At 43.8% G+C, this 27,287-nt stretch overlaps 2 protein-coding genes across 10 annotated transcripts in view; both read right to left on the bottom strand.

Moving 5' to 3' along the window:
• Ccdc169 (coiled-coil domain containing 169) overlaps positions 1–6,366 on the bottom strand; it is a 29,630-nt gene extending 23,264 nt beyond the window's left edge. For 3 of the 4 annotated variants that reach the window (XM_031373865.1, XM_031373866.1, XM_031373867.1), the window contains exons 1-2: positions 6,214–6,364; positions 4,088–4,167 (exon numbers count right to left, since the gene is read on the bottom strand). In XM_031373865.1, coding sequence (XP_031229725.1) covers positions 4,088–4,167; positions 6,214–6,296 — 163 coding nt within the window. In that variant the 5' untranslated portion in view covers positions 6,297–6,364. Of the gene's footprint in view, positions 1–4,087; positions 4,168–6,213 lie in introns of all 4 variants that reach the window. The other variant, XM_031373864.1, reaches the window with a different exon arrangement.
• Positions 6,367–8,838: 2,472 nt separating this feature from the next.
• Positions 8,839–27,287, bottom strand: part of Spart (spartin) — a 24,914-nt gene continuing 6,465 nt past the window's right edge. For 3 of the 6 annotated variants that reach the window (XM_031373857.1, XM_031373859.1, XM_031373860.1), the window contains exons 3-9: positions 23,689–23,886; positions 20,775–20,942; positions 19,246–19,369; positions 17,672–17,866; positions 16,990–17,148; positions 16,772–16,862; positions 8,839–10,745 (exon numbers count right to left, since the gene is read on the bottom strand). In XM_031373857.1, coding sequence (XP_031229717.1) covers positions 10,475–10,745; positions 16,772–16,862; positions 16,990–17,148; positions 17,672–17,866; positions 19,246–19,369; positions 20,775–20,942; positions 23,689–23,886 — 1,206 coding nt within the window. In that variant the 3' untranslated portion in view covers positions 8,839–10,474. Of the gene's footprint in view, positions 10,746–15,597; positions 15,755–15,977; positions 16,082–16,771; positions 16,863–16,989; positions 17,149–17,671; positions 17,867–19,245; positions 19,370–20,774; positions 20,943–23,688; positions 23,887–27,287 lie in introns of all 6 variants that reach the window. The other 3 variants (XR_004119543.1, XM_031373861.1, XM_031373862.1) reach the window with 3 other exon arrangements.

The raw sequence follows: 27,287 nt of genomic DNA, 5'->3' as shown, positions 1-27,287 counted from the left end.
TGGCTATAATTTTCAAATAGATGACATCTTATCAATAGCAGCCATCATCTGTGGTTTTTTTTTTCTCCTTACAAATAATGTAATTCACTCTAATGCCACACCTTTAAGTAGTAGGCCAGGCTGAAATCAATAACATTCTTTTCTGAGTTCTAAAATGAGAAAATTTGAATTTTATGGAAACACTTTAGCATATACTGCTAAGGCCAGTCTAAAAATGTTTAATCCCTTAATAACTTGGCCAGATAACCAAAGGGCCTCTGAATTAAAACCAGCTATAAATGAAAATTCAATGGAGCTCAAAGGGAAGGCCCCAAGGCAGAGGCCTGTCATCAATACAGGATGGCATTGAGCCCACATGACCAGAGAATATTTCCCAACACAGTGCACATATTAAAAAAGAAAGGACTGAAGCCTGAGGTATTGCAAGTTGGGTTTTTTTGTTGTTTTGTTTTGTTTTGTTTTGTTTTTAAATCTGGATGATGAGAAACATCAAGGTTCAGTGCATAGGACAACTGAGAGGTTCATGTCCCAGAGGCCAAGAGAACAGAGTGTTTCAAAGATAAGTCTCTAATCGATGCTAGGCACAGGCCAAGGGTGAGAACACGTGAGTACTGGATTAGCACACGGGGCATCACTAGTGACCCTGACGAGGAGCTCTAGGCAACTGGAGGCAAATCTCCTGACTGCAATTGTGAAGGAGGCAATCAGGACCTTACTGTACAAACCTAGCTCATTTCCCACCTCCATCCCCAACAGGGGAACTGTCCGTGAGCCTCAGCAGGCCAAAGTTTCTGTCTCCAGATGAAAAAAGCTGAGGAGCAAATGTCTTTCCTATTGTCTCCTTTCTGAGGTTTGAGGTGAAATTCAGATTCAGCTATTACAGGAAATCACATTTTCCTGAACATAGGTGCCCGCCAGTGCCAAAGGGCTTCAAGAGGCCTGTTTCAAAACTGATTGTGTTTGCTCTCTCACCTGTAAATTAGTCCACTTACCAAACAGATTAGATGCAATAAGAGACAGATAAGAAAGAGTAGAACTTGGAAAACCACTGTTTTGTAAAGTATGTTACTGTGCAGGTGCAACCTAGGGGGAAGTCAGCTGAAGAGATGGGTCCATCTTTTGATGTCTTTCAGATGAAGTGAATTCAGCATGTCGGCATGTCAGCAGGCACTGGGGATGATGGGAGAAGCCGGGAAAAGATGAAAGAAAGGGTCTACCTCTGGAGTTACGTCACTGACCAGTACGAGTAGATGGGACTCATGCCTGGCTGAGGCCAGGCCAACCAGAAGCAAGATGGGAGAGGAGGAATCAGATGCAGTGAAGTGTGAAGCTTGGGTGGTGTTAGAAGTCTTTGGGGGATTGCTCTTTCTCTCTGGAAGGAGAGGGTAAACACACCAGTGACAGTGAGCATGGGAGAGAAGTGGTAAGGGTACTGAGGACTGGAGAGGAGGGGACTGGTGGGAATTCCATCACCCTGTGATTGTAACCACAGTTGTTGATGGTTACCATAACTCTAAAAGGTGAACATAGCAATAAAGTTGGAATTTTTAATACTGCCATCAGGATAAATATGGATTCATTGGTGTACAAGCAGTCGCCACAATGTGTCTCCTTCAGGAACCTCAGCCTCACCTCCTGCTGCATTCTTACTGCAGGCTGTGCCACCCTCCTGGTTACTGGGCATTCTTCCTGAATGGCTTTGCATTTAGGATCCCATGGAAAACTAATACGCATTTTTACTTATGTAGGTGTGTGTGTCTGTGTGTTTCACATGCACGTAGGTAAATGAGGAGGTCAGAAGAGGCTGTTTAATCACTCGGGACTGTCATTACAGGTGGTTGGAGCCATTCTATTCGGGTGCTGGGATTTAAACTTGGGTCCTCCTGCCATCTCATATGGGTCACAGCCATCTCATATGGGTGAAATGTGACCTTCCCTCAGATACTGGTTGAGCTCAAGGTGTTGCCAATGCTCTGCTACTAAGCTCCAACCCCAGCCTGCAACACGATTGAGACAGTATGCCTGTCTCCATCCATTGAACCTGAGACTGTATTCACCAATAGAATACAGTGGCTCTAACCATTCATCATCCCAGAAGTTATCCTTTTCCTCACCCAGCAGTTTCACTCCTGTCATTTAGAATGCTTGCTCAGGATTGCACTCTGTAAGAGAGTGGAAGACAAAAGAGCAGTCTTGATGGATGACCCAGCTGGGCTTCGACATCACACTCCAGTGATTTTCATAAGCTATCTTGAATGTCCAGCTCATTGGAACCTTTACTGAGCCCCAGGCAGCAATGGCTGCAACCACAGGGATCTAGCCAACCCAGCCAACCACTGCATTATAACTGGTTTCATGCAGCCATATGGGAGGGTGGTTTAGTACAGGGCAACAATAATCAAGAACTATCCTGTGTGCTGACACGTTAAGTACAAACGTGGCGGTAGCAGTAAGTAAGGACAGCCAGGTTTTTGTACAACCAACTGAGTGACCTAAGGAGTGATCGAAATTCCTCAATCTCGTTTTTGAATAAATAGGGAGAATAACAACTCCTGGGGGTTTCCAGATGCACTAAACATGGGTGGGAGCTGTTTACACCATTCACTTCATACTTTAGACCAAGGACTGCAGCGTTCCCACCATCATGACCCAGGATCTTTGTACCTCATCCTCAATCCTTCCCAAGACAGATATCAACACTCTATTCAGCAACGTTTTACCACCTTCTACATTTCCTATACCTACCACGATCCTTGAGGACACCCCAGCCAATGTAACTGAGTGAGTGAGGCTAAAGGCTGCTCCCATAGGCCCAGTAATAGCATACATCTGGAGGTTAGAAGAGACTATTAGCACCTTAGCTAAAATGGTGTTCTCCAATTAGTCTGTAATAGGGCTTGGTGTTTTAATTCACTTCTCATTGTTATGATAAAACTCCAAGACCAAAAGTGACTTGGGGAAGGGTTCATTTCAATGTACAACTCACAGCTACTGAGGGAAGACAGGGCTAGCACTCAAGGCAGGAGCCTGAAGCAGAAACCACCATGGAAGAACACTGCCTCCCGGCTTGATCCCTCTGGATTCCTCAGGTACCTTCCTTATACATGTCCAAGCCCACCTGTGTAGGAATAGCACTGCCCACAGTGGGCAAAGCTCTCCCAAATCAATTAGTGATCAAGAAAGTGCTCACAGACATGTCTACAGGCCAATCTGACGGAGGCAGTTCCTCTATTGACGTTCCTTCTGATTATGTCTGGGTTTGTGTCAAGTTGACAGAGACTATGACTGTTGGCTACTTACTTACAGAACTGCATTTCACCTCACATCTGGCTATCAACCCATTTATTTATGGCTCCCCAAGAGGAATAGAGATGTAAAACCAGCTTTAAAACCAAAGTTCATCCCCACAACCCTAACAAAAATCTTGAGTCCCTCAGCATTGAGTTCAAGCACTGGATGCTTCCAAGGGTCACTCACACATGCCCACTTCCCATCTCATCTCACAGAGAATCCTCACATGAAGATTTCTGACCTGACCTTTTCTCCTGATCATTAGGCAACTTCTTTTGAATGGAAGAAACAGAGATTCTTCAAAGTATTGGCATGAGACAGGAACTTGGTCAATATTTGTGTACTCATAGATTTCCTATGTGACAAATTTTAAAGGTATATGTGTTTGTGTGTGTGTGTGTGTGTGTGTGTGTGTGTGAGAGAGAGAGAGAGAGAGAGAGAGAGAGAGAGAGAGAAAGAAAGAGAGACCCCTTCCCTCCTCTCATATTCTTCCTATCAAAACAGCCAAGCCCCGATTTTAATTATGGTCCATGTCCAATAAGACACAAGAGGCTGTGACTTGATTAAATAGACTTATGATATTTTATTACAAAGCAAATTACATACTGATGTCTCATAACTAAACTTTGTGTATGGACGGATAGAAAATATCTAGTCTGAGGCTTAGCATTCCTAAGTAGTCTACGGAAGCCTTCCTGACTCAGCATTGGAAACTTGGTACCGCTACTGACTGTGAGTCATTTCACCCACACTAGCCACCAGGCATGGGTCCCACGCATAACCACGTGCGGCATACCTGCAAGATCACAGTTGAGGTTGGCCTCCAGCTCTGCTATCTTATGCCGTATCTCAAGTGTAGAGAGCTGCACGACATCCCTGTCAGCAGGAAGAGATTGATTAGAAAGAATCCAGCTGAAGACAATGTGAGGAAAGCAACGCACAGCAACCCACCCATACTTAGGACCAAATTACTCTGAAAGGTTGTTCGAGGGAGGTGCAACTGAGAATCGGGTGCAAATGAAAAGTCAGTTGAGAGGAACCAAAGTCCAGAATCTCCTGCACCCAGTGTGTGTCTGTGCTTAAATATGATCCCAGTGACAGTTACATGCTTCTCAGGATCCCACTAAATGTTAGCATGATGAACAGCTACGGTGACAGGTAACAGCAGATAGCCCCAAACACAGATGTGAGAGGCACTAACAAAGCACACAGAGAAAAAAAATTAAAATGTCAAAAGCACTCCGGAGCTTGCTTAGGAAATGAGTGAGCTGCCCATGGCTGCCATACAGGATGATGAGAGAACTGTCTAGCCAGTAAATACTTCCAAATGCCCATTGTGTGGATATCCAATCCAGAGGCAGCACAGGGCTGGCGAGATGGCTCAGCAGCTGGAAGCACTTGCTACAAAGCCACGCAAGTACATGGTGGGAGGAGGGAAACAACTAGCCTGTCCTCAGCCCCCTGACCTCAGCCCTCTGACCTCTGACCTCTCAGACTTGTGTCTGTGCACTATGAATATGCAACTGCCTACACACACAACAAATGTAAAAAACAAAACAAAACCAAACAGAACCACCCACAGTTCAGTGTACACGTCACAGGGATGGCAGCTAGTGTCCCCGGAGGTTGAGTGAATGAGCTGAGTTACGGAGCTACACCAGGGCCTAGAGTTCCTGGGTGACGGAGCTGAGATGTGACTTCGCACAGACTTGTTCTAAACCTTGACAGCTGCTGAAATACAGAGGCTGTACTCAGAATGCTCTGAGTTTGGTACAAGACTGCGGAGGCAATTAGTACAGTGTGCAACTGGGAAAGAACTGAAGTGCTCACTTTGGGGAGGGGTTGAGGGTGGAGTGGAAGCTGATGTTCATAAGGCCTATGAGTGGGGCCGTGGATAGCTACTCAAAACACTCAGACTAAAGACAGGTATGGCGGCGGCGCACGCCTTTAATCCCAGCACTTGGGAGGCAGAGGCAGGCGGGTCTCTGAGTCTGAGGCCAGCCTGGTCTACAAAGTGAGTTCCAGGATAGCCAGGGCTACACAGAGAGACCCTGTCTCAAACAAACAATAAAATCAAAACTCTCAGAATATTCAAGATCCTAACATGAAATACTGTCTTATTTTTTCCATACTAAGAACTGAATCCAGGGCCTTGCATACGCTATGCTATCCGGGCATCGTCAGCCCATGTCTCAGCTTCAAACAGTGTCCTATGTACCCTAACTGCCTCACAGCCCCACACAATCTTACTGAGGACCTGGGTTTACAAGTTTGTCACCAAGCCAGGATAAAACTAGCATTTTTCCCTCCTTAAAGCATTTAAGATACAGGATAGAGCTCAATTGAAGAACTCTGACCCAGGGTCACAAGCCCACACTTCCACACCCCCATCTTACCCTTCCCCAAAAAATCATAGAGGGTCCCAGAGCTCACTTTTACCACAAATGTCCAGGCTTCTGAACAGAAAAACATGGACTTCGCAGAACCATCAAAATCAATCACATATCTTCTTCAGGATATTAGACAATTCTTTGTATTCCCTTGGCCTCCATTAAACAAAAAGGTAAATGGAGACTGTAGAGATGACTCAGCGGTTAAGAGCTGAGGACCTACAGAGAACAGGGTTCAATTCCCAGCACCCACAGGGAGGCTCACAGTGCCTCCAATTCCAGGGGATCTGATGCCCCCTTTTGGACACTAAGGGCACTGCACTTATCTGTTGCACACCACCCCACACCCTTAACTCCCCCGCACGCTAACACATACACACAAAGAAGCTCTCCATAAACATCGCTTTGAGTGAATGCCTAGTGAGCCTGCATTAATTCCCACACAAAGGGGGCCTCCTTGCGCCATCAGAGTGCCTGCCCTTCAGGTCGTGGGAGGCCGAGCAGAGAGATGGAGCCCACACGGCCCACTCACTTCATGTGGATCTCCTCCAGCAGCTCCAGCTTCAGGCGGTCTGTGCTCACCCCCTCGAAAGTGTCTCCGTGGCCCTCTCCCATCGCAAGACCTCCCGCGTGCCCGTCCCCTGTCCACCACCTAGAGCTTAAGACCTGGGCACGCCTAGGAACCCTAGAGGAAAAAGCGTTGCCAGGAGACAGGCATGACGTCATAGGGTGTTGCTCTTGTCTGCAGGCCCTGGTAGGAGCTGGGCGGAAAACAGTCTCAGGGCGGGGTGCCCCATTTCTGTATCAACTTTGTGAATAGCCTCTGTGCAAGGCCAGGGTCTCTGAGTTGGGCCCAGAACATCCAACTTCTGGATACCCTAGGGTTCCTGGCTTAAGAGTGACTTCATTTGCTTCTGTTCAGTGGGGTAAACTTTGAAAAGATAGTCTGAACTTTGACAATTGTGAACTTTCGGGCCAAGAAATTCTCTGCCTTGGGGTTTGGGCAGCTCTGTGCACTGGCCCGCTTATCACAGCTTTCATCCTATTCTTGAGACATCTCAGTTTTAATAACCCTGTCTTCTCCCTCGTCTTTTACCAGGCAGGTGATAGGCTCTGTCTGCCCATGTGTATGAGTTGTCCCCATAAAAATTCACGAATCCAGACAACTGTTAGGAACTGATCAGAGGAGCTGGAGAGATGGCTCAGCAGAGATGAGCACTCGAGCTGTTAGAAATGGGTCCGGGGTCCCAAGAAAACGACAGCACAATCCAAAGGACCTCAGCAAGGTAGAATGTTTTACTTCGGCAGAAGGGAATGTAGCAGGTCATATCAGTAGGCAAGAACACCCAGTGAAGGTTCCTCAGGGTTTTCATTCCTACCACGAAATGGCCCTGTGCCTCATTTTGAGTGGTCAGTGCTAGGCCTCACATGCTAACACTAATGGACAGGGCACAACAGGTAAGCAAATGACAACCAAACAAGGCAACTGTCAATACGTTATTTTGACTTCAAGAAGTACTGACCCACAAGGAGTTCAGATTTCCGCCAAGTGCTTTACCATTTTTTCTAAAAGGGGATGTCTTATTTCTTTGATAGAAAAGAGTGCATTTTGTTTGTATTTCTCACACAGCTCTCGAGAAGGATGCTGATTGGTTTCCAGCGCTCCATGGATGCTGGGCCATCCAACTCCCTATTCTGGTCTCAGCAGGCACTGCGTGCAGGCAGAATGAGGTTTCCCAGGCACACTGTCCCTCATGAGTAAACCCCATGGTTAATGGGCTTGTGGGTGTCTAAAAGCCCTCTCGCGCTGGAATCTCTCTTCTCCCTGGCTCTCCCTCTCAGGTGCCCTGCACCCCCCTTGCACATGATATCTGATACCAAGTAGAGGAAAATGGCCACCCTGGGATTTCCCAAAAATGTTGAGTGTTTCCTGAGTGTCCTGTGCTAGGAGTTATTACACTGGCTGAGTCACGGGTTTCCCCTTCCTCTGTACTAATGGTTAGACATGAGAGGCACCTCCCAACACTCGAAGCACGTTCCCTTCCTCCTCGCTGTCTAGTTTTCCCATGTGTTTGGTCTCTGGGTCACAGAAAGTGTTCTTAAGCAGACATCTTGTTTTACTCTTATTCTTGCACCCCTCCTGTGGAAAGAAACAGCAAATAGCTCAGCCTCCCTTTTCCCACCTTTCTCAACAAATCACAGGGTGATCAATGTGTAGTATCCACACCTCCTTTCTCCATTGAAATTCCTCTCTTATGGGGCAAGTTCGCAACTGCCTGTAATTCCAGTTCAGGGGTTAGGGGATAATGCCTTCTTCTGGCCTTCACAGATACTCTACAAACATAGTACACATGAAGACGTGCATATACACGAAAAAAAAAATCAATATTAATAAAGAAATAGTCTTAGTACCTGGTTCCTGACAAAGCCCCAAAAGCCCTTGAAGATTCACAGAATATCTTCGATCATTCCTTAAGCATACCCGAGGAGTTTAATGTTACAGAGATGACTTAGAAGATGGGCTAGTGGCTATAACTAAGCATATGGTGAGAAGGTTGAGACTTTTGGCTCCATTTTTGAGCCCACAACCTCAAGGGGAATAAATACAAGATGGAAAGTTAACTATCCAATGGCCAGCAATTTAACTATGCCTACATAGTGGGGCTCCTTAAAGACCTTGAATGGTAAGGTTTAGTGAGCATATTCACAAGTCTCAAGTGTGGTTGGCTCCAACTCTATGGAGATTGAAGTCACCTTCTTTAAGACAGGGTCAGTGCAAAGAGGTCATCATTCTCAGTTTGAGGGCCCTATGTTCTCAGAGAAGCTGATTTCTATGTAAAAGCACATTGACCAAAAGCAGCCATAGCAAATGTGCAAACAGTGCGTGTAACTGTCCCAATAAGAATTTATTTTTGAAAACAAGTGGCCAATGGGATTAGTCAGTGGAACATGCTTGCAGATACATGGTTTAAAGAGATTATTTAAACTAAGGCCCTATATCTGCCATCCTGTTTCTTAAACCTGAACAAAGCAGAGACTGGCTAGATGCTACTTGCCAATCCATTTCAACAACTAGTACATAGTAGCCTGTAAGAAAAAAAAAATCCCCATTAGTTCCATATTGCTGAAATTTAAGTCCAGTGAATACATCTGAGGCCCAGTGATTCAAAAACCATTTTATTCTCAAAGCACATTCACTTTAACCAATTTCAAATGAAATCCATAAGCTAGCCAACTACAAGTTCAGGAATGATTACAATAAGCTACAACTATGAAAACCAATATCAAACTTTTAAAAGTAATAGAAGTAAAATATCATGGAGTATTTAATTACATATTTGTAACTTAAAAGAAAATCGGCAAATGTCTGTCCTGTGTTCTGCAAAAGTAGGGACTACCCACCAAAGGGTTCCATATTCTTTACTGTGGGACGGATGGGCTCCTCCTGGCTTTTAGTATAAACTGTAATGACTGAGTGGAGATATAGTACACTTAGTAAGTACATTGTGTTTTACTTTCTAGAAATTTAGGAAAAACTAACAGAAGTAGATATGGAAAAGTGATTTCTTAATGTCAGTAACAATCAATTTAAATTTTAATAGAATACTAATCATACTTCAAAATTCCCTAGTCTATACCACACTCCTGCATAAAGCTCAGGGAACATGGAGGGAGAGGAGTGGAAAGACTAAGAGTCAAAAGTCCAGGAGGTGTGGGTAAGCTGACCTCTTCTGGGTAGGATAGGACCCTTCTACTCCTGGCAGCTGAGGCCACCTCCACCTGACCAAACCATTCAACACCCAGCTTGCAGGAGGCAGGGTCTCCTAAGTCCCCAGCTAGCTGAGGAGCCACTGATAGCAGGTGGCTTCTGGGGAACAAGAGGTCAGGTTGCTTGAGAAGCATGGTCCCTGGTAGATGAGTCAACCTCCAGTGGATGGTCCCATACCCATGAGCATATGGGCAGCACAAACTGGATTATGTAAAACACACACACAAAAGGACATGAAGTTGGGAGGACGAGTAAGGTGAGGGCCTGGAAGGAGATGGGGGTGGGGGTACAATCAAAACACATTTATGCATGTACAAAATTCTCAAAAAATTAATAAAAAATCATTCCATCAATAAGTTTCTTAGCCTCAAACATAAAGACTTAAAGAAGCATTTTCTTCAGTTTAAATCACAAGGCCATTTTGGTTTCCTAGTAGGCAGGAGAGCTAGCAAATAATAGAAACATTACCGAGCTTCAAGGCACTTTCATGACTGAGCTCTTCCCTGTTTGAGAAAGATTTCTAAAACATTATCTGAGAACAAACTTTAAGATCACAGTTTTGTTTAGCTTATATGCTGAAAATCCTGTTGGGAATCTCAAAAAATCCACATTAGTGCAAAAGAAAGGCATCAACCTTAAGTCATTTCCCTGTAGAACCAGAACTCGGGTGGCTGTGAAATCACGTGCACAGCTTCCTACTTTGCTTTCTGAAGGCTAGCACATATAAAAATAGATTGACATTAGGTTTAAATCACATATATTATAAGCTTTATTCTAACTGCAAAAATATTTTAGCCACCTTTAAGGGAAAATAAACTTACTGAGACTACAAACTGCATATGTCTAGAAGCCAGATGTAAGAATACTGATTATTTTCCTTGTAAGTGGATACATGCCCCAAACTTCCAACAGTCACTTTGTAGGAATGAACAGACAGAAGCTGCTGCTCTTCTGCGGAGAATCCACATCCACTCCCATCCTCCATGTGGTAAAGCTTTGGTGCAGGTCACGCCCAGGACTCCTGTTATTTGTCCTTCTTCTTTGCCCCTTGCTTCTCCTCCTCTGTCTGCTCTGCTATGTCTCTTCTCCCTTCTGTGCCTGTTGCTCCTCCCTGACTTTCCCTCTGAGGGCTCTCAATGATATGATAGTCCTCAAGGAGAGTGTGTCCCGTCTGCTTGGCAGTTTTCTTCACCATGGCTTTGATGCCAATGTTGTCAATATTGTAGGCAGTGACCCCAACATTGATAGCCGAGTCCACTGCGTTATGTGTAGCTTCTCCTGCATTGTGTCCATACCTTTAAAAAAGGTGAAAGTGTAACAATGACATTAGAACACACAATATTCCTAAAGAACATTCTTCTGACATAAATGGTGGTTAAGTTATATGATGTCTGTGCCATTTCTTGAAAGCAAAACTGAAACCTAGGTTTCAATTTAGTTAATAACTGAAGACAAGGGAGAAAATAAAAACCACAGCTACAAAGCTGCATTCTCCCTTTTAGCAAACACTGTGTATGAAGATTAAAGATTAGCTAGAAGAGTAATAAAATGATGAAAAAAACTAAATATAAATTAAAACATTGTTACTCATTTGTTTAAATCTGTTTCTTGAAGTGACTGCAGGACACAGAACTTCCAGCATCACAAATGCTCCTAACCCACAAGCATCTGATTTGTCCTTTAGCAGAGATACTGTAATGTTCTCCTGGCACCCCATGCCACTGCCAACTCACTGGCCATCTTGCTGTCTTTAAACCCACGAAGTACACAGAAGCCCTGGCCCTCTGTTCTGTATGGCCTCTGTGCAGACCTACATGGCTGCCTCACTGCCTTGAGTGAGCTTGAGTAGTCACTGCTACCTTCTTAGTGTCTAACCTGTTTAGATGGCCTTGGCCCATGCACCCACTTCACTGACAGCCAATTCTATTTTAACTGCCCTTTCTTCCTCCACAGCTCACCACTCCCTATATACCACTAAATGTGTTAATGACAACTGCTTTCATCTTTATCTCACTAAAATATAAAGCCCACTGCAGAGGTTAATTTTGCTTTGTTCACAAATGTACCTATGCTTCTGAGTGTCTGACATCCAGACAGTATTATGAATGAATGATACAATCACTTGTGGCCTTATCTCCCTCCCTGTTCTCTTCACTTTCCTCCCATTCCCCGCCCTCTTTCCTGCAAAGCCAGGACTGAGAGCGTACTCAGCCCTCTTGCCTTCCACTGCTGAGATTACATGCAGAAAACCTGTCTTGGATCCTTCCCTCAGTGTGAACAGTCACTGCACAGACACCTGCACATCCATGCTCACCACCACATTTTGCAGTAGTCAAGTGATCATCACTGGATGAATGGAGAAAGAAGACTGACTGGAAAAAGAGAGCTAGTGAGCTATAAACACAACCCAGCTTTTATGAAATGCAGAAGTGAACTGATGCTTGTTAGAAGGGAGTGGGCAGAACCAGAGAGGACCATATTCAGTGAACATGGGATCTGAGAGTGAAAAACAGAGTCTATCAAGGACATGGAAGAGGAGACGGCAGGCTAGAAGAGCAATATAGGGGTGTGTTATGTGCAAGCATGGAAATGTCATGAAATGTACTGCTGTGCACAATTAATATACACCAATAAAATATAGTGAAAACATGAAAATTATAAAAGCATACAAAAGCACTTATTGACAATGGTGGTAAGTCTGTGACACTGTGTCTCTGAGAGTCAATCTGAACTACACAAGGACAACACAATGCACCTCCACACTGCTTACCTGTCCTGGTGACAGGGGTTTACAGCGTCTCTGATCTGCACAAGCCTGCCTGGACAACAAACAACAGCCAAAGCCCAAGTTCAAATTCCCTACACAGGAGATCTCACAGGGCTTTGTGACCTCTCTGCATTTATTACATTTAATATTTGTGTGTGTGTGTGTGAGAGAGAGAGAGGGGGGGGGTCAGAGGACTACTGGCAAGAGAATCAGTTCTCTTCTTCCATCACGCAGCATCAAGCTCAAGTTGACAGGCTTGGCACTGAGCGCCAGTCCTAGACATTTAGTACGAAAGCAGATCTGCTTTTGCCTTAAGGAACCCATTGCCAGCTGACTCGAACAGGCTTGCACAGCTCCCTGGTTTTTCCAACCCAGTGCTCTAAATTCAAAGTAATCTTATTGTGGCCCTGGATGATCAGCACAGAATTAGTAATTACAACCACCAGAACACATAGTCAGTCAAATCCTAGCTTAGTAGCATCCTGCAATGGGGACTTTCTTGCTAGGCACATGACAGAAGAGCTTCCCATAGCTGCTTTTCTGCAACCTCTCAGCATTGTGAAGGGACATGGCAGCCAAGGGAACTCTTAGCAGATCCATCAGCTATGACTGAATCAATGAGGTGGTTAACTTCAGCATGGGAAAGTGACCATCCTCATTTGACAAGATAATCAGTAAAGCTTTAAAGCCAAGTCTGAGAGTATACAAGGACACCAGAACATATCCCAGAGAATGCTCTCCAGCACAGTGGGGGCCACACAGAGATAATGCTGAGTTTAGTCCTGTTTTCAAGAACTGGAAATCTTCTACATGTATAAATGCTCAACTCTGAATGGCTACTCAGGAGAACACTCCTCCTGAGCAGTTTAATGCCTCTTATGACACTGGCTATTTCTGTGAGCAATGTATTTCTAAAAGCTACCCCATCCTTGATGTGTGAAATAAATGTCTTTGTCTCTATTGATTGCTTGTTCTTCAGGCTAAGACAACTGCTACAATGTGGAAAACTCACACTAGGCCCAGAGTTAGAAATGATATCATACACTACTGTGCAAGCAACTGGTCATATGCCTTTGCCCAACTCTCCCTGTCTTTGCATCTCAATTTCTTTATCTCATAATATGAAAAAATATGTACTTTACAAGGCTTTTACTTGCTGTGTTTATTTTTTAAATATATCCTCACTTATCAGCTTTAATGTCGCTTACACACAATTCTCCTAATAGATGTTTATTCCTGTCTTCCTAGATAATTAACCATTCAGTTCTTTACTGTCTTTTAACTTAAAATACACTGCTTAAAACTCCTCAAAAATCAAGGATCCGGGTAAGATTATAAAACTGTTTTGATTTTTTACATTTTTAGAAAATAAAAGCTTTGGTTACACTTCATAAACAAACCCCACACTGAAGGACAATTCAAATGACTGTGAAGCCATCCTAAGTGAGAGGCCCCATGTGTAATCTGAATCCGAATTGCTCAGATATGCCCAGTGTGTTCACTGATGTCTACAGAGACAGAACGCCACAATGAGTCAAGGTCTTACAGACTAGTGCTTCAGCATGACACCTGTCACATCAATCAAGTGATGTGCAGCCATCAATACTAGGCTCAGAAATAGTGACCTGAAAAATTTAAAGAAGAAACATCTTTTTCTCCTATTTATTGAAAGAAGGCAGGCTGTAGCTAGTTTAGGAAGACCTTGTAGGTAAAGCTAAAGAATTTATATTTTTCATGAAAGCAAATGGGGGAAAAATAAGCAAAGTACTGGACTGGCCACATGCATGTTTCAGCAAATCCCTCTAACTCTAGTGGGGCAGAAATACAAGAGCAGGCAGGAAATAAGCTGTACATCAGACAGGGAAAGGCAGGGTCTGTCTAAAGGTGGGAGCACACGAGAGTGTGGGTCAAGTCTAGGATGGTGTATAACTAAGCCTGGACAAAGAATAGATTTGAAACTTGTTGATGCACAGGTCTAAATTACACACACAAGCACAGATGACTGTGATAGTTTTATGTCAACTTGATACAAGCTAGAGTCATCTGAAAGGAGGGAAACTCAATTAAGAGAATGTCTCCAAAAGACTGGGCTATAGGCAAGCCTACTCATTTTCTTGAGTAGTGATTAATGTGGGAGGGTTGGGCCCAACCCATTGTGGGTGGTACCATCCCTGGGTCTGGTGGTCTACGGTTCTGTAAGAAAGTAAGCTGAGCAAGCCAGTAAGTACCACACTTCCATGGCTTCTGTATTACTCAGGCTCCAGGTTCTGCCTGAGATCTTATTCTGACTTCCTTCCATGATGAAAGTAAGCCAAGTAAGTCCTTTCCTTCCCAACTGGCTTTTGGTCATGGTGCTTCCTCATAGCCTCAGAAACCTAAGACAATGACAGCCATGAAACAAGGAGGCTGGACTAAAGTAACCAATAGTAACTAGAAATAACCAATGTGTAATGAACACAGCTAGAAGGCAGCAGCCTTGTGGAGGGTGAAGTGCAGACTGCGAACCTCTTGGTCTTATTAAGCAGTAAGTACTGCAGCAAAGTCAGCCAGGATGGATAACTATGCATGCAATTAGACTTTATCCAGAAAAAACGGTGGAAAAACAAAACACACCTTAACAATGGGTAGAAATCAGCAAAGTGAAAGTAAGCATTGTAAAGGAAAGGTCTTAATTATAAACAAAACAGGGATGACCCTAAAACAATACAGGCATGGGAACACAGCCTCATGGAAAAGCCAGCATGGATAGCCTGAGCTCATTCCCAGCACTAAATAAACACAGAGGGTCCGGACCTCTAAAGTTTATTTAAAGTGTCAAATATGATACAAGACAGCAAAGACTGGCTTATGTGTCAGTGTCTTTCGTTCCCTCATTAAGAGCCAAGGTGACCAACACAGAAGCAGCAATCCCACGGTACCTCTCCTATCAGCATCCATCTGTGCACCCAAGTCAGCTCTGGTTACCTTTAGAATATTTTTAGAAAACTGACAAACCTGTCACTAAAATGAGCAGTAATGGGGAGATGAAAGACCTGGAAATTATATTTACAATTGTTCAAGAAATGGGAGCACTCAGATAAGACAGACAAGAGACAGGGGCAGCAGTGTTGTTTGTCCATCTGTTCAGATCTGTATTTGACAGGAGGACAGCTGCAGCTCCTGCACAGAAGTCAAGCAGACCTGCTTTCAGTGACCATGACAACTCTCACTGGAGTTAATTCAGCACCTCAGGAAATTTAAGAAGTATTTAATTTAAATTTTACTCTAAATAAACCAATATGACCTAGTAGCATCTGAGAGTAAATTTCTTCCAAGAAACACTGTTAAGCTTATTTTCCATAAATAGATATTCAGAGATAAATTCTACAAACAGACCTAACCTGCTTCAGTGACACCATTCTCCTTAACAGAGTGGAGCTCAGGAACCTCGAGCTAAGCAAGGTGAGGGCTATTTAACAGACAGTGCTGCAGTTGAGTTCAGTGGGTTAAGATACTTATTGTTTTCCATTATTCCTGGAGCTCTTCACTTTGCTAAATCTAAAAATGTAAGACGGAAGTGTTAATGTAACTGACAAAAAAATTCTCTATATATTCACCTACAAAGGTTCAGTGTTGCTGCTCCCTCACACCAACACCAGCAGACACCGGGTAAGAAAGCTTGTCTAAGACATTTGTTTTCCTCCCAGGCAGCTGGCCTACCTCCCCAAACCCCACCCCAAACACTAAAGCCCAAATCCCATGGACCTTAATAAAGTCATACCACTCTTTCCTCTCCTCTGTGAATATCTGTCTCCCCTGTGCCACCTTCTGGCTGAGGCTCCGCTGCCTGAAGACTGTCTGTGGGGTCTCCTCTTCTCCATGAGCCTGCAGTGAAATGCCTTTGACTTCCTGTGCTTTGTCCTGCTGGGCCTACTGTGTCAGCACACAGCAATCGCTCCTTCCAGTCAAGAAACTCCACACAGATCTGAGGAGCCTCCTGGGACAAAGGCACCTGGCTCCCAGAAAGACACAGGCTTTAAGCCACCTGCCAAGGTCTGACAGCAACCAGCTGGGCACACTGAAGTTACCTCTCTCCAGAGACCTCAAAGCCAAAGTACAAAGAAAACATTCCACCAACTATGAGCTAAGCTGTACACATCCATTTCTGTTCTGTCTACTTAATGTATCAAATAGAAGATAACTATCTCTCTAGCCCAATATAAATGTGCCATGGAAATCATAGCTCAGCCATGACACACTAATGAGCTAATGTTAAAAGGGGCCTCCAAACCAATCAAATCTTTTTTTTTTCTTCAAGCAAATACTACTATCAAAATTATGTAATTAAAAATTAAATATATTCTTTGCATTAATGAACAATGACAACAATTAGTAGCACAAATCAAAGCCACAGGAGTTCAATCAGTAGACTAAAAATGTTTCCTATTTAGAAAATAGTGAATGGGAAAAAATAAGTTTATCAGAAACTTAACTAAAAGAAAGCACATAAATCTTAGCCGTCTGGACTGAGCTGATGACACTGGATACTGACTCCCAAAATGGAAGTGGACTCACTTATATCTGACAGTCTGTACGGTTTCTGCAGACACGTTGTTCACAATGCATTTAGCTGCACATTCCAGTCCTTGCCAGACAGTTGAGAATCCTGTAAACATATTCAAAAGTCAGTCTCACATAATGAACAAGCCTGCCTGAGTTCCTCAGGTAGCTCAGTGCTCACCCAGAAACACAACTAAAATAAAAGAGTAAAATAAACCTAGGCCTTCTGTTACCTTGGACACTACTCGCTGCCACAACCATGGCGCCATCCAGGGCAGATTTCCCGTCTTTGTCTCTCTTCAGAGATTCTGGAACGAGTTTGCTTCCGTGCTTCTTGACATGTGGAGCAAGTTCTTTGCCAACACAATTTGCTACTGTGCAGACGCCATCAACTAACACAACCACAGAGAAAAGACTCAGAAATCGCTCCCTTGACCTCAGCACCTGCACTCAACAACGTTCTCAAATGGCCATCCACAACTGGTTTGCTGCATAGTATTTCTGTGTCTGTTAGGTGAAGCTTGGTAGGCCCTAAAGTGACTTGAAGCTCTGTTTGTGGTGTCTACAGAGACCCTGTCCCTCAGGCAGAGTTCACTTTGAAAGAAAACCATCCACTTTTATTTTTCTGATTCAAAGACTTAGTGTCAAAAAGACAGTGTTAGTCAATTTAATGGAAATCACTAAAGATCTATACGACTATATAAAAGCAAAATTTCATGATTCTAAAGTGTCACTTGGGGCGACAGATGGCAGACCCACTGCGTGGCTGGGCACCAGACCCACTGTATGGCTGGGCTGCAGGTTTAACTGTGGAGAGGTGGAGCCCCTCAGTCCTCACTCCTTCTCTGGGAGATTGAGCTGTTTATGCAAACATTTAGGCTAGATTAGTTTCTTGCTCAGCCTATAGGCACTTACCCAGGAGCTGACTGACTTTAGCTGCCCCTCCAGTTGCCTGCTTCGCTATGTAGAGTCCCCTGGTGACAGCTGGACTCACTTCCACTGGCTTTTCCTCTGGCTGAATGCGCTCTCTGAGTTTAGAAGCACCTTTTTGAATTGCTTTGCCAGTAAATTCAGCACCTTTGACTAAACCCCAGCTCACCCAGGAAGCACCTTTTAAAAAAAGGGAAGTTCAAAATTACAGAGATTAGGGTTAATTGTGCCTTTAAATCCTTTAATTACATCAGCAGAAAACAAAAGAGTTCAGCAGTAGATCCTAAATGGGCCATGAACATGCCAACTGCACACCTATGGCTTCCTTGAATATTTCTCTAGCAAAAAAATAAAAATTTATTTTTATTTTATGTGTGTATGAGTTTTTACATGAACATGTGTGCACTGCATGCATGCAGTACCTGCAGAGGCCAGAAGGGGGTAGAAGGCCCTGGGACTGAAGTTACAGGTGGCTGTGAGCCACTATGAGGAGGCTAGGAACTGAACCCAGGTCCTGTGCCAACTGGCCAGTAGCTTAACACTGAGCCATCTGTGGGGCCCGAACTAAATTCATCTTTACTTAGGCCACACATTTCTCCAGAATGGTTTTCTGCATTACTCTGAGCTGTATCATAGTACACAGTAATGTGCTATTGATCACAATTTTCTATTATCAGGTCCTTGTATTGGATTCTGAATTGGGGTCACTAAGGCAGCATCTAGCAGGAGGAATGAGGCATTCTTGTCCTTTCTACCTTAGCTTAGGCAACACTTTTCCTTCTTAAATCCTGAGAAAGACAATTCAAGCCAGAAAACAAAGAACCTGTTTTGTAAGAAGCCAGTGAACTGTCGCTTCCTTTGGACTTTAAAGCATTAATTGGGCAAGGATCCTGGTCTTCTCTCAACCCTACTCAGTTTCCTGGAGCTCAAGACCTTTCAGTGTGCTACACCTAATGACAAAAGTGTGAGGACATTGGAAGAGACAGGAGTAGCCTGGACCACAGGTGACTCAGGCACAGGCCCACCCTTGACTTTGCTGATGTTTTCTGCATTGTAGATGATAAGCAACAGAGATTCACTTCTCGTGGCAAGTGTAGGTAGATGAATTCCTGAGGACCACTTCCAGGTTTCACTGAATACCAGAAGAAGCAAGGCAGCCTCCTGGGCCCTTCAATGAAGAACTAGTCTTGTTCACAAAAGCTCCTCCCTCACAACTCAGTTGCTGCTCAAAGACCCCACCTTCTTCTAATCTTGTGACTGGGTTGACACTTCAACATGGGGATCTTAGCAGACACAAAGACCAGAATACAGCACTGGAGGGAGGAAGAGAAGGGACAAGAACTCTAGGGACAGAATCATGATTTCTGCTCACAGCTCTTTGATAGCTGAGGAGCCCAGGAAGAACATACATTTACACAGCATGTGTGACCTTCTCAGAAGCCCCGTCCTCCCCCACACCAGTGTTTCTAAATCGGCTATTTAAAACATAAATCGATAAGCAATACTGTTACTGGTCCGAGGTCTGACTCTGTGGGGGGTGACAAACAGCTTGAGGATACCTGACAGAATGTTGTGGGCCACTTTCTCGCTCCATTCAGGCAGTTCTTTTGATTTTTCTTCTGAACTTGGCTCACAGGGCACAATCTGGCTCAGATTAACTTCTTCACTTGAAGAATCTTTAGTCTAAACAGAAAGTAGGTTTCAAAATGTAAAGGTTAGTGAAGTATAAAGGAAAGAAACTGAAAGCATCACATGATAAAATATCAACAAACACTAGCTAAGGTTAGTGAAAAAAATCCACCCTGTCAATAAAAAAATGCAAAAGCACAATTGCCACAAAGCTGAAAATGATCAGCTACTCCGATGGGCTCTGAGTGGAAATATAACTCCAACACTGCATCCACCGAATCACACTCAAGCTTACCGTATTCTCTCCCTGGACCCATGTCACAGAGTTCACCCCTCAAAGTTTCATGTATATGGTACTGTCAGGTTAACAGATTAAAGGACTCAACCAGTAAAGAAGGATGTACGTAAACTTGTTTTGACAGAAGAAAAAGTCCAATTTGAAACCTGAATATCCAGCTACACAATGACCCGCCGGTCCACTTAAACAGAAACAGCAGTACTTCACTAGACAACTGCCAGGATTTTGGCCAATACCCAAACTCGAAGCCAAATTCATCTATTCTAAGAACAAAGATCTTAAAGTGTTATAACTTGAAAAATCAAAGATTTTCTGTGCCCAACAGATGACAAAGAATGTGACTTAAAATATAGAGATAAACAGAGGAGTGTCTGTGGATTCACATGCTAAGAAGAGCAAACTCGTCCCTATGGGAGAAAAGCGTCCTGCCAGTAAATCCAAAGACAGTCTGGGTGTACCACTGTATCGCTAGGGCCAATGTATCTAACTTATAAAAACCCCTGGAGACTGAGAAGAGAAAGACTAACAACCCAATAGTAAAGGTGGGTAAAGGAGAGGAACAGACAGTACAGAGTACTCAACCTCATCCAAAACGAAATGAATGTAAACTACACTATGCATATAAAAACAAAATGCTGGCCACCCACCCTTGCCTGGGCCATGTGGAGATGAGTATGCAGCCTAACTGCATGGGATCCAGTGGGTGCCGGGTCATACACGTGCTCAATCCTGGAAATAGTAGGCAATATCAGGACTAAGTTTCTACATGTGTATGATTATAATATATACGATAAGATGTAATTAGAGATATCAACAAGGAGAGAATGTTTCACAGGAACAGAAGCAGGATGCCTTTTTCTTCTTCACAGATTCAGACAATCCATTCTTCATTTATTATGTATTGGAGAAAGAAGTACAGACCCAGAGCAAGCTCTCAGTCAACAATCAGGAGCATAGAAAAGTACATGGTCCTTACTATGAAAATGAAAGCCTTTTGAAAAACTGAAGAAGAGTCCATCCCCAAACACAAGGTCTCTCTCAGAACAGTGTGAGCACAAATGTGTGGTGACTCTAGTTGTGCCTGTGATCTGCTTGAGACACGCTCTAGTGGTGTGTGGCCATCAGACTGGGGCCACACTTCCCACTGCTTCCTTAACTTGCCTTTTTCCCACGCTTTCCTTTATGGCGGGCATCCTTGCTGCCTTGGTCTATTGAAGAACCCGAAGAGCTTGACTGCCTGACATCGGTGCCAGAAGCTTCCTTCGGAGGTTCAGAGGGGTGACTTGCTCTCCCAGGGATTTGCAATTCATCTTCTCTATTCCAGTTGGCCTAGAGCATAAAGGACTAAGCTTAGCTCAGCCAGCCTTTGCAGGCCATTCCTCCAGGTATACCATTCCATGTACTCATGACACACATGTCCAAATACCAGTGTGTCCAACTGCATAGATAACTACTGTTTCCGTGTGTGTGTGTGTGTGTGTGTGTGTGTGTGTGTGTGTGTGTACAGCCGTATGTGCTAATGCCATGGAATACATATGACAGTCACAGGACAGTCTTAGATGTTGGTCCTCACCTTTAAACCACCGTTATCTGAGAGGCTCTCATGGCTTCTGTTTGGCCAGGCGTACTTTGGGTTCATGGAGATTTCCCTACCTCTGCCTCCTAGGTCCAACAGGCTGTGCTGGGCTTACAGACGCTGCTGCTATTGTATGAGGCTTTCAGCAGATTCTGGGATCTGCTGTCCAGTCATCAGCGTTGCAGAGCAGGTAGTTTGCCCTTGCAGCCACAATCCAAGACCCTGCTTTCTTACATCTAAACTACTGTTCACTTCCTTACCAAACCTTAAAACTCTTGAGAATCTTTGGGTTATAAATATGGCTGACAGTAAGTTCACACGAAAGGTATAAAAGATGATCATCAGCAGTCGTTCATGTAAGTTAGCTTTAAATCAATAATGCAATAATAAATCTGAGAAGATAAAGCAAGACGAGAATGTGTTCAAAGGCAAGGAATGAAGAAAGCATGTATACCTGCACTGTTAGAAAGCAGGCTCCAAGTGTCTGCATTTAATGCCACAGGCACCATGGGCTCCATATACTCTGCCAAGTGAGCAAATGCTTCAATGTAAAAATCAGGGCCAATACTTCTAGTTTATAACTGACATTTTGGAACAGCACAGAGCCAAAAATAAAACAGAGCCAAAGAGTAAAACTAAGTAGAGTAGCATCCTGCAATCCTGGAGTTTCCTTAGTTCCTTTCCTGAGGCTTGACAGCGAAGGCCCACAGAGCTAAGCGCGAAGGTACTCTGTACTAAGTCAGTGAGCAGCCGCGAGTTACTGCAGTGAGCATGGTGGTTACGCTTGCCAGCCTCGGAGGATTTACACCCTCCAAGGAGACAAATCTCTGGGCGCAGGTATCAGGTGTTATTGGATACATTAACTGAGGCTGGAGAGGGATCTGGGTGGCAGCATCCATCTCTCTCTGCTTCTGGACTGGGAATGTAACATGACCAGCTGCCTCAGATTCTGCTGCCACACTCCCCCAACCCCAGCCCCACGGTAGACTACACTCTCCTCCTATAAGCCAAAATAAACCTTTCCTTCTGTCAGTTGCTTTTGTCAGGTGTTTTGCTGCAGCAACAAGACACTAACACAGAAAGTAAGCATGAAGCTGGGATGTGCCGGATCCACTCAGCCATCCCCAACCTTCACCCGCTCCTTCCTGTGGACACACAAGGCAGGGCCACACCACATGGAGATTATGTGTTATAGTAGCACTGATTAACGTATTAACCCAACACAAACACAGAAACACCTGCATATGACTATACAGCTGTGATATCTTTATATTCACCTGTCCTTGCTCTTGGTACTCTGCCATTTAACAGTTTAAGTGGTTGATAAGAGTCCATGTTTGATGACTGAAGGAGAACAAAAGACTGCATTGCCATGCTGTCAACTGAATTTGGCTACAAGTACTATCAATACTCATAATGTTTTTGAAAAAAATTAAAGGAAACTTTATTACACTTACTTAGCCCAACTTTTTGGCAGACAAAAACACAGACAGGGCCAATAGGCTAAGTAAGGAGGGTTCACAGGTTGATTTCCATGGCTTGCTTATGAAGTGTCCCCCAAAAGGCTCTAAGTGCTGAAGGCTTTGTCAGGCTCCAGTGGACAGGTCCTGTCATCACGGGGATGCGCTTGTGAGGGTGCTGCTATAAGTCAATGGGGTCATGTGCTGACAGACATGCAATTGAATGGACTATTGGGCCCTGGTAGAAACTGGAAAGCAGGCTTGAATGAAGGAAGAGGGACTCTAGGGGGTGTGCATTTGAAAAGAGAATCTCGTCCCTGCCTTCTTCCTGTGTCTGTCTGTCTGTCTGTCTGTCTGTCTGCCTCTGTCTCTCTGCTTCACAGCTGACATGAGGTGAATGGTGTTCCTCTGCCATGACCCCCTGTCATGCTTCTGCCTTGCCACAGATCTAAAAGTATATACCAGCAGGTACAGGCTAAAACTCCTTGTAAACATGAACCTAATTACCTAATTAATGCTTCCTCCTCTGGTGACAAAAAGCTACCATTCACAATGAACACATATTGCTTTTTATTTGGCCTTTATTCTCCAAGAGATTAAAGATCATTCTCTCTACCCAAATCTCTCCTGAAATACCTTGTAAAATGTCCAAACCTACTAAAGCAGAATTATCTTCAAAATTTTATACCTGAGGCCAACCTCACTGTAAACAGGGGTCAAACAAACAGGCATCCTTTACTGGGTGTGACCACTTGATAGCTGTCAAATGAGAACTTCAGTTCATACCACTGCTCTGTGAGGTGGGCATTATCACTGACCCCACATTTTCATGAGAAAACTACAGGCAGAGCAGGTCAGTAACAGCTGAGATTAATAGCTACTACACAGAAAATTTACCTCCAGCACCTACAATCTGAACAACCAACAGCAGTCAATTCTCATCACCATGGCATGAAGAAAGTCTCTTCGAAGCTTATGCAGGTCTTTGAAAGCAGTGGCACTCACAGTGAAGTTTACTTTACCTAGGAATCCAGGTTACCTGGAGCCGAAGGTCAGACATCTGTCTCAACAGATCTTCAAATAGCTCTCTGTCATCTTCTGGGAGCTCAGATGAAAGAACAACCCCTACGAAGCACCCAGCAGCTTGTAACATGGTGTCTGGGAACATGTAGGCTCCCACAGTGCATTTCAGAACTGGTGACCTATCAGGAACTAGAGGGTATAACCAGTCACACACCTGGAAAAGTGAGATGAACACAGTAATCAGTAAATGGATCTCCATGAAACTGTTATATCAAAGCAAATATGTCAGTTTGATGCATATTAAAGGTTTTACAGACCGACTATCAGCAGCTCCAATTTACATACACCATCTTCTATCCTAATCTTGCTGCATTAAAAACTGTTGCAATACTCCACTGACAATAGTCTTACAGCCTTAAGTGGTCCTGAGTTTAACATAATGATGATGCTAGCTTTAAATAAAAGATGGCTAGCATAAAATGGAGGATGATTCTTCTCATTAGATCCCTTTGTAGCACTAAATTATTTTCTAGTACAATATTGGACAATATTCATTTAACCCTCACAGCATTCTATCAAACTGACTAGCAATTTTTACTTTTAAATGATAAAATGAAACTATACAGTTATATATATTAACTGGCAACCAGTCATATTTTGATGAGTGTACATATACCAGAATGTTACATCTTCAGAAACCCATGATTTTTTTATAGTGACAGCCCAAAAGCACAGCTGGTGACTCCTAGCTAACTTAGTACCCATGCAATGACCCTTCATCTCCCCCATCTACTTTGCCCACATGCCTCAGCCTCAGTAACCATCAGTGTGCTCCCAGCCTTTACATCCTGTGCTACTTGACTGTGTCAAGGGATTCCCCTTAACAGAATGGCCTCCAGTTGCATTGTGGTTCGTAGTGTCCCAGTGTATACATATGCCACATATTCCTCACCCACTCATCCCCACAATTAGGTCATTTCCATTGCGAAATGCTGAATCATAGTTATTTTATCACAAAAACTGAGACATTGCCAGGTCGCATAAGTTTCTCAGTACTGACAACTAGAAAGTGCAGCTTGCACCCGAGTACATACTTTGTTAGAGATGCAGAGTGATTATTAGGTTTTGCTTTTGCTAATGCCCAGGCACAGCACAGAACATTGTGTGCCACTGACTGTGCAAATGATACTGTGGTACTACCTGGGGAGGTCAGTTGTCCCCACATTCAGACTTAAGCTTATATCCTGGCTATCTAAATCAGAATTCCTAAATGCATCCATTTCTCATTATTACACCCCTGTAGCAACTGAAATGTAACATCCCAACCTTAGAACACTGTCTATCAAAAAGAAACCTGAGGGATCGGTCTACTGAAACCCAGACATATCAGCCCCTTCCCAAACAGCAGAGGGTAAATGTGCAGACCACAGCACTCAGGGTGGGCTCCTGGTAAGTGCCTGACAAGCACTGTCAAGTTCTTTTATTTTTTTAATGAAAGGATTTTCTTCTCTATCTCAAAAGCCATTCAGGTAGATTAGAATAAAGGTAACTACAATGTTTTGTAGAGTATAAGTGCCAGGGACAAAACAAAACAAAAGAGCCCAGTGGTTAATTATTTAATACATCCTAGTTAATCTGCCTATTGAAAATAACCTTAATCTCAGATCCTAAATATATTAATAATGATTTTTAGAGCCCAGGAAAGTTTACCTAATGTCTAGTAGATAGCTGTGTGTTACTGTCTATTTTGTTGTTTTGTCTTTTAGGATAAACAGATTCAGTAGACATGCCTTAACGCCTTATCAGAACAGTACTGCAAATATTTGAGTGATGACTGATTAAACTTGGGGTGCACTTCTACTTCTTATTTAAGCCCCAAACAAGGTACATGACAGGTCAAAAGCCAAATTAAATAAATGAAGACAAGACAAACTGCTGGTGGAACCAAAACAACTCCACAGCTGAGATCTGGCAGCCAAGGCGTCTTTCTGGTGCCCAATTCCAGCTCTTCCAGTTTCAAGGATCCAGTGTTCTCAGTGCCATAACTACGAAACACTGTTACCAGACTGGCAGAAACTCTGAGACCTGTCCCCTCCCCTCAGTCATGAGCCCTGTGAGACTTCTTCCTAAGATAACCAAGTCAATAAGTCAGTTCTTGTCCACTAAGGAATCTTTCAGCTGTGTCCAAGAAAGTGTTCTCCACGCCTCTGATAAGCTTCCAACTGTTGTTAATGACTTTCAAGTTGGCTTCCATATGAACCAGGGCAAAGTAGCATTAGGAGGACTGCAGAAGGCCAACGTCTAGCAAAATTACCTTATCTGAGTCTGGGTAGAGGTAACTGCTTTGTTTAAACACAAATCCATTGACTGTACACTGCAACCCAGTTTCAGAAGCCCATCCTTCTCACAGCAAACTGTTGCTGGTCTGTACCCTAAGACAACCCCACTGAACCCAACACACATCTTTACTTCAAATTGGTCTCTACTCTTGGACCAACTGCATGTGTAGTTCAGCCCTCTAGGCCAGGGCTTCTGAACCTTGGCCTGACTGAGGTTTAGGGACAGGTAATTTTCCCCTTGATAGGGCTGTACCCTGTGATCATTTAGCAGTTTCTCTGACTACTCTATCTAATTCACCAGTAACAACTGCTCTCAGCGGCTGTACTGGCTGGGTTTGTGTGTCAACTTGACAAGGGCTAGAGTCATCAGAGAGGAAGGAGCCTCAGCTGAAGAAATAAATGCCTTCGTGAGATCCAGCTGTCTCAACTAGTGATCAATGGGCAAGGGCCTAGCTCATGGAGGGTGGTGGCATCCATAGGCTAGTGGTCCTGGGTTCTTTAAGAAAGGAGGCTGAGCGAGCCATGGGAAGCAAGCCAGTAGCAATACCCCTCCATGGCCTCTGCATTAGCTCCTGCCTCCAGGTTCCTGCCCTGTCTGAATTCCTGTCCTGACTTCTTCCACTGATAGACTGCTCTGGAAGTGTAAATCAAATAAACCTATACCTCCCCATCCTGCACTTTGGCCATGGTGTTTGGTCACAGTCACAGGAATCCTATTAGACAGCTGTGATGAAAACAGGTTCAGACACTGTCATGTGATCTCTCAAGGAGCAAAACTGCCCTTGGCTGAGTGTCTCCAGGCCAGTTCAGAACTTCAGGTCTGTCTTGATAACATTTGTGGATATTCAGTTACATATTCAAATGTATCACATAAATTCCCTTTGAAATTTAAGTAACATTTCTTCTTCAGATAAAAAACTGTTCTCTTTGGCTGGAGAGAAAGTTCGGTGGTTAAGAGCACTGACTGTTCTTCCAGAAGACCTGAGTTCAATTCCCAGAAACCACATGGTAGCTCAAAACCATCTGTAATGGGATCTGATGCTCTCTCTTTGGTGTGTCTGAAGACAGCTACAGTGAACTCATATACATAAAATAAGCAAATAATGTTCTCTTGGGTCCTAAAATCAACTAAGAATAAAACCAAACTAGATTTTCTGTAGTAAGAATTCTAAAACTTTAGTTTCTTTAGAAAACACAAAGTCAGGCACTGGTGGCACACACCTTTAATCCCAGCACTTGGGAGGCAGAGGCAGAGGCAGGTGGATTTCTGAGTTCG

The sequence above is a fragment of the Mastomys coucha genome, unplaced genomic scaffold (assembly GCF_008632895.1).
Source record: "Mastomys coucha isolate ucsf_1 unplaced genomic scaffold, UCSF_Mcou_1 pScaffold16, whole genome shotgun sequence".
NCBI lineage: Eukaryota > Metazoa > Chordata > Mammalia > Rodentia > Muridae > Mastomys > Mastomys coucha.
Note: the sequence above shows the minus strand (reverse complement) of the source record. Positions and strands in the feature narration are given on the sequence as shown.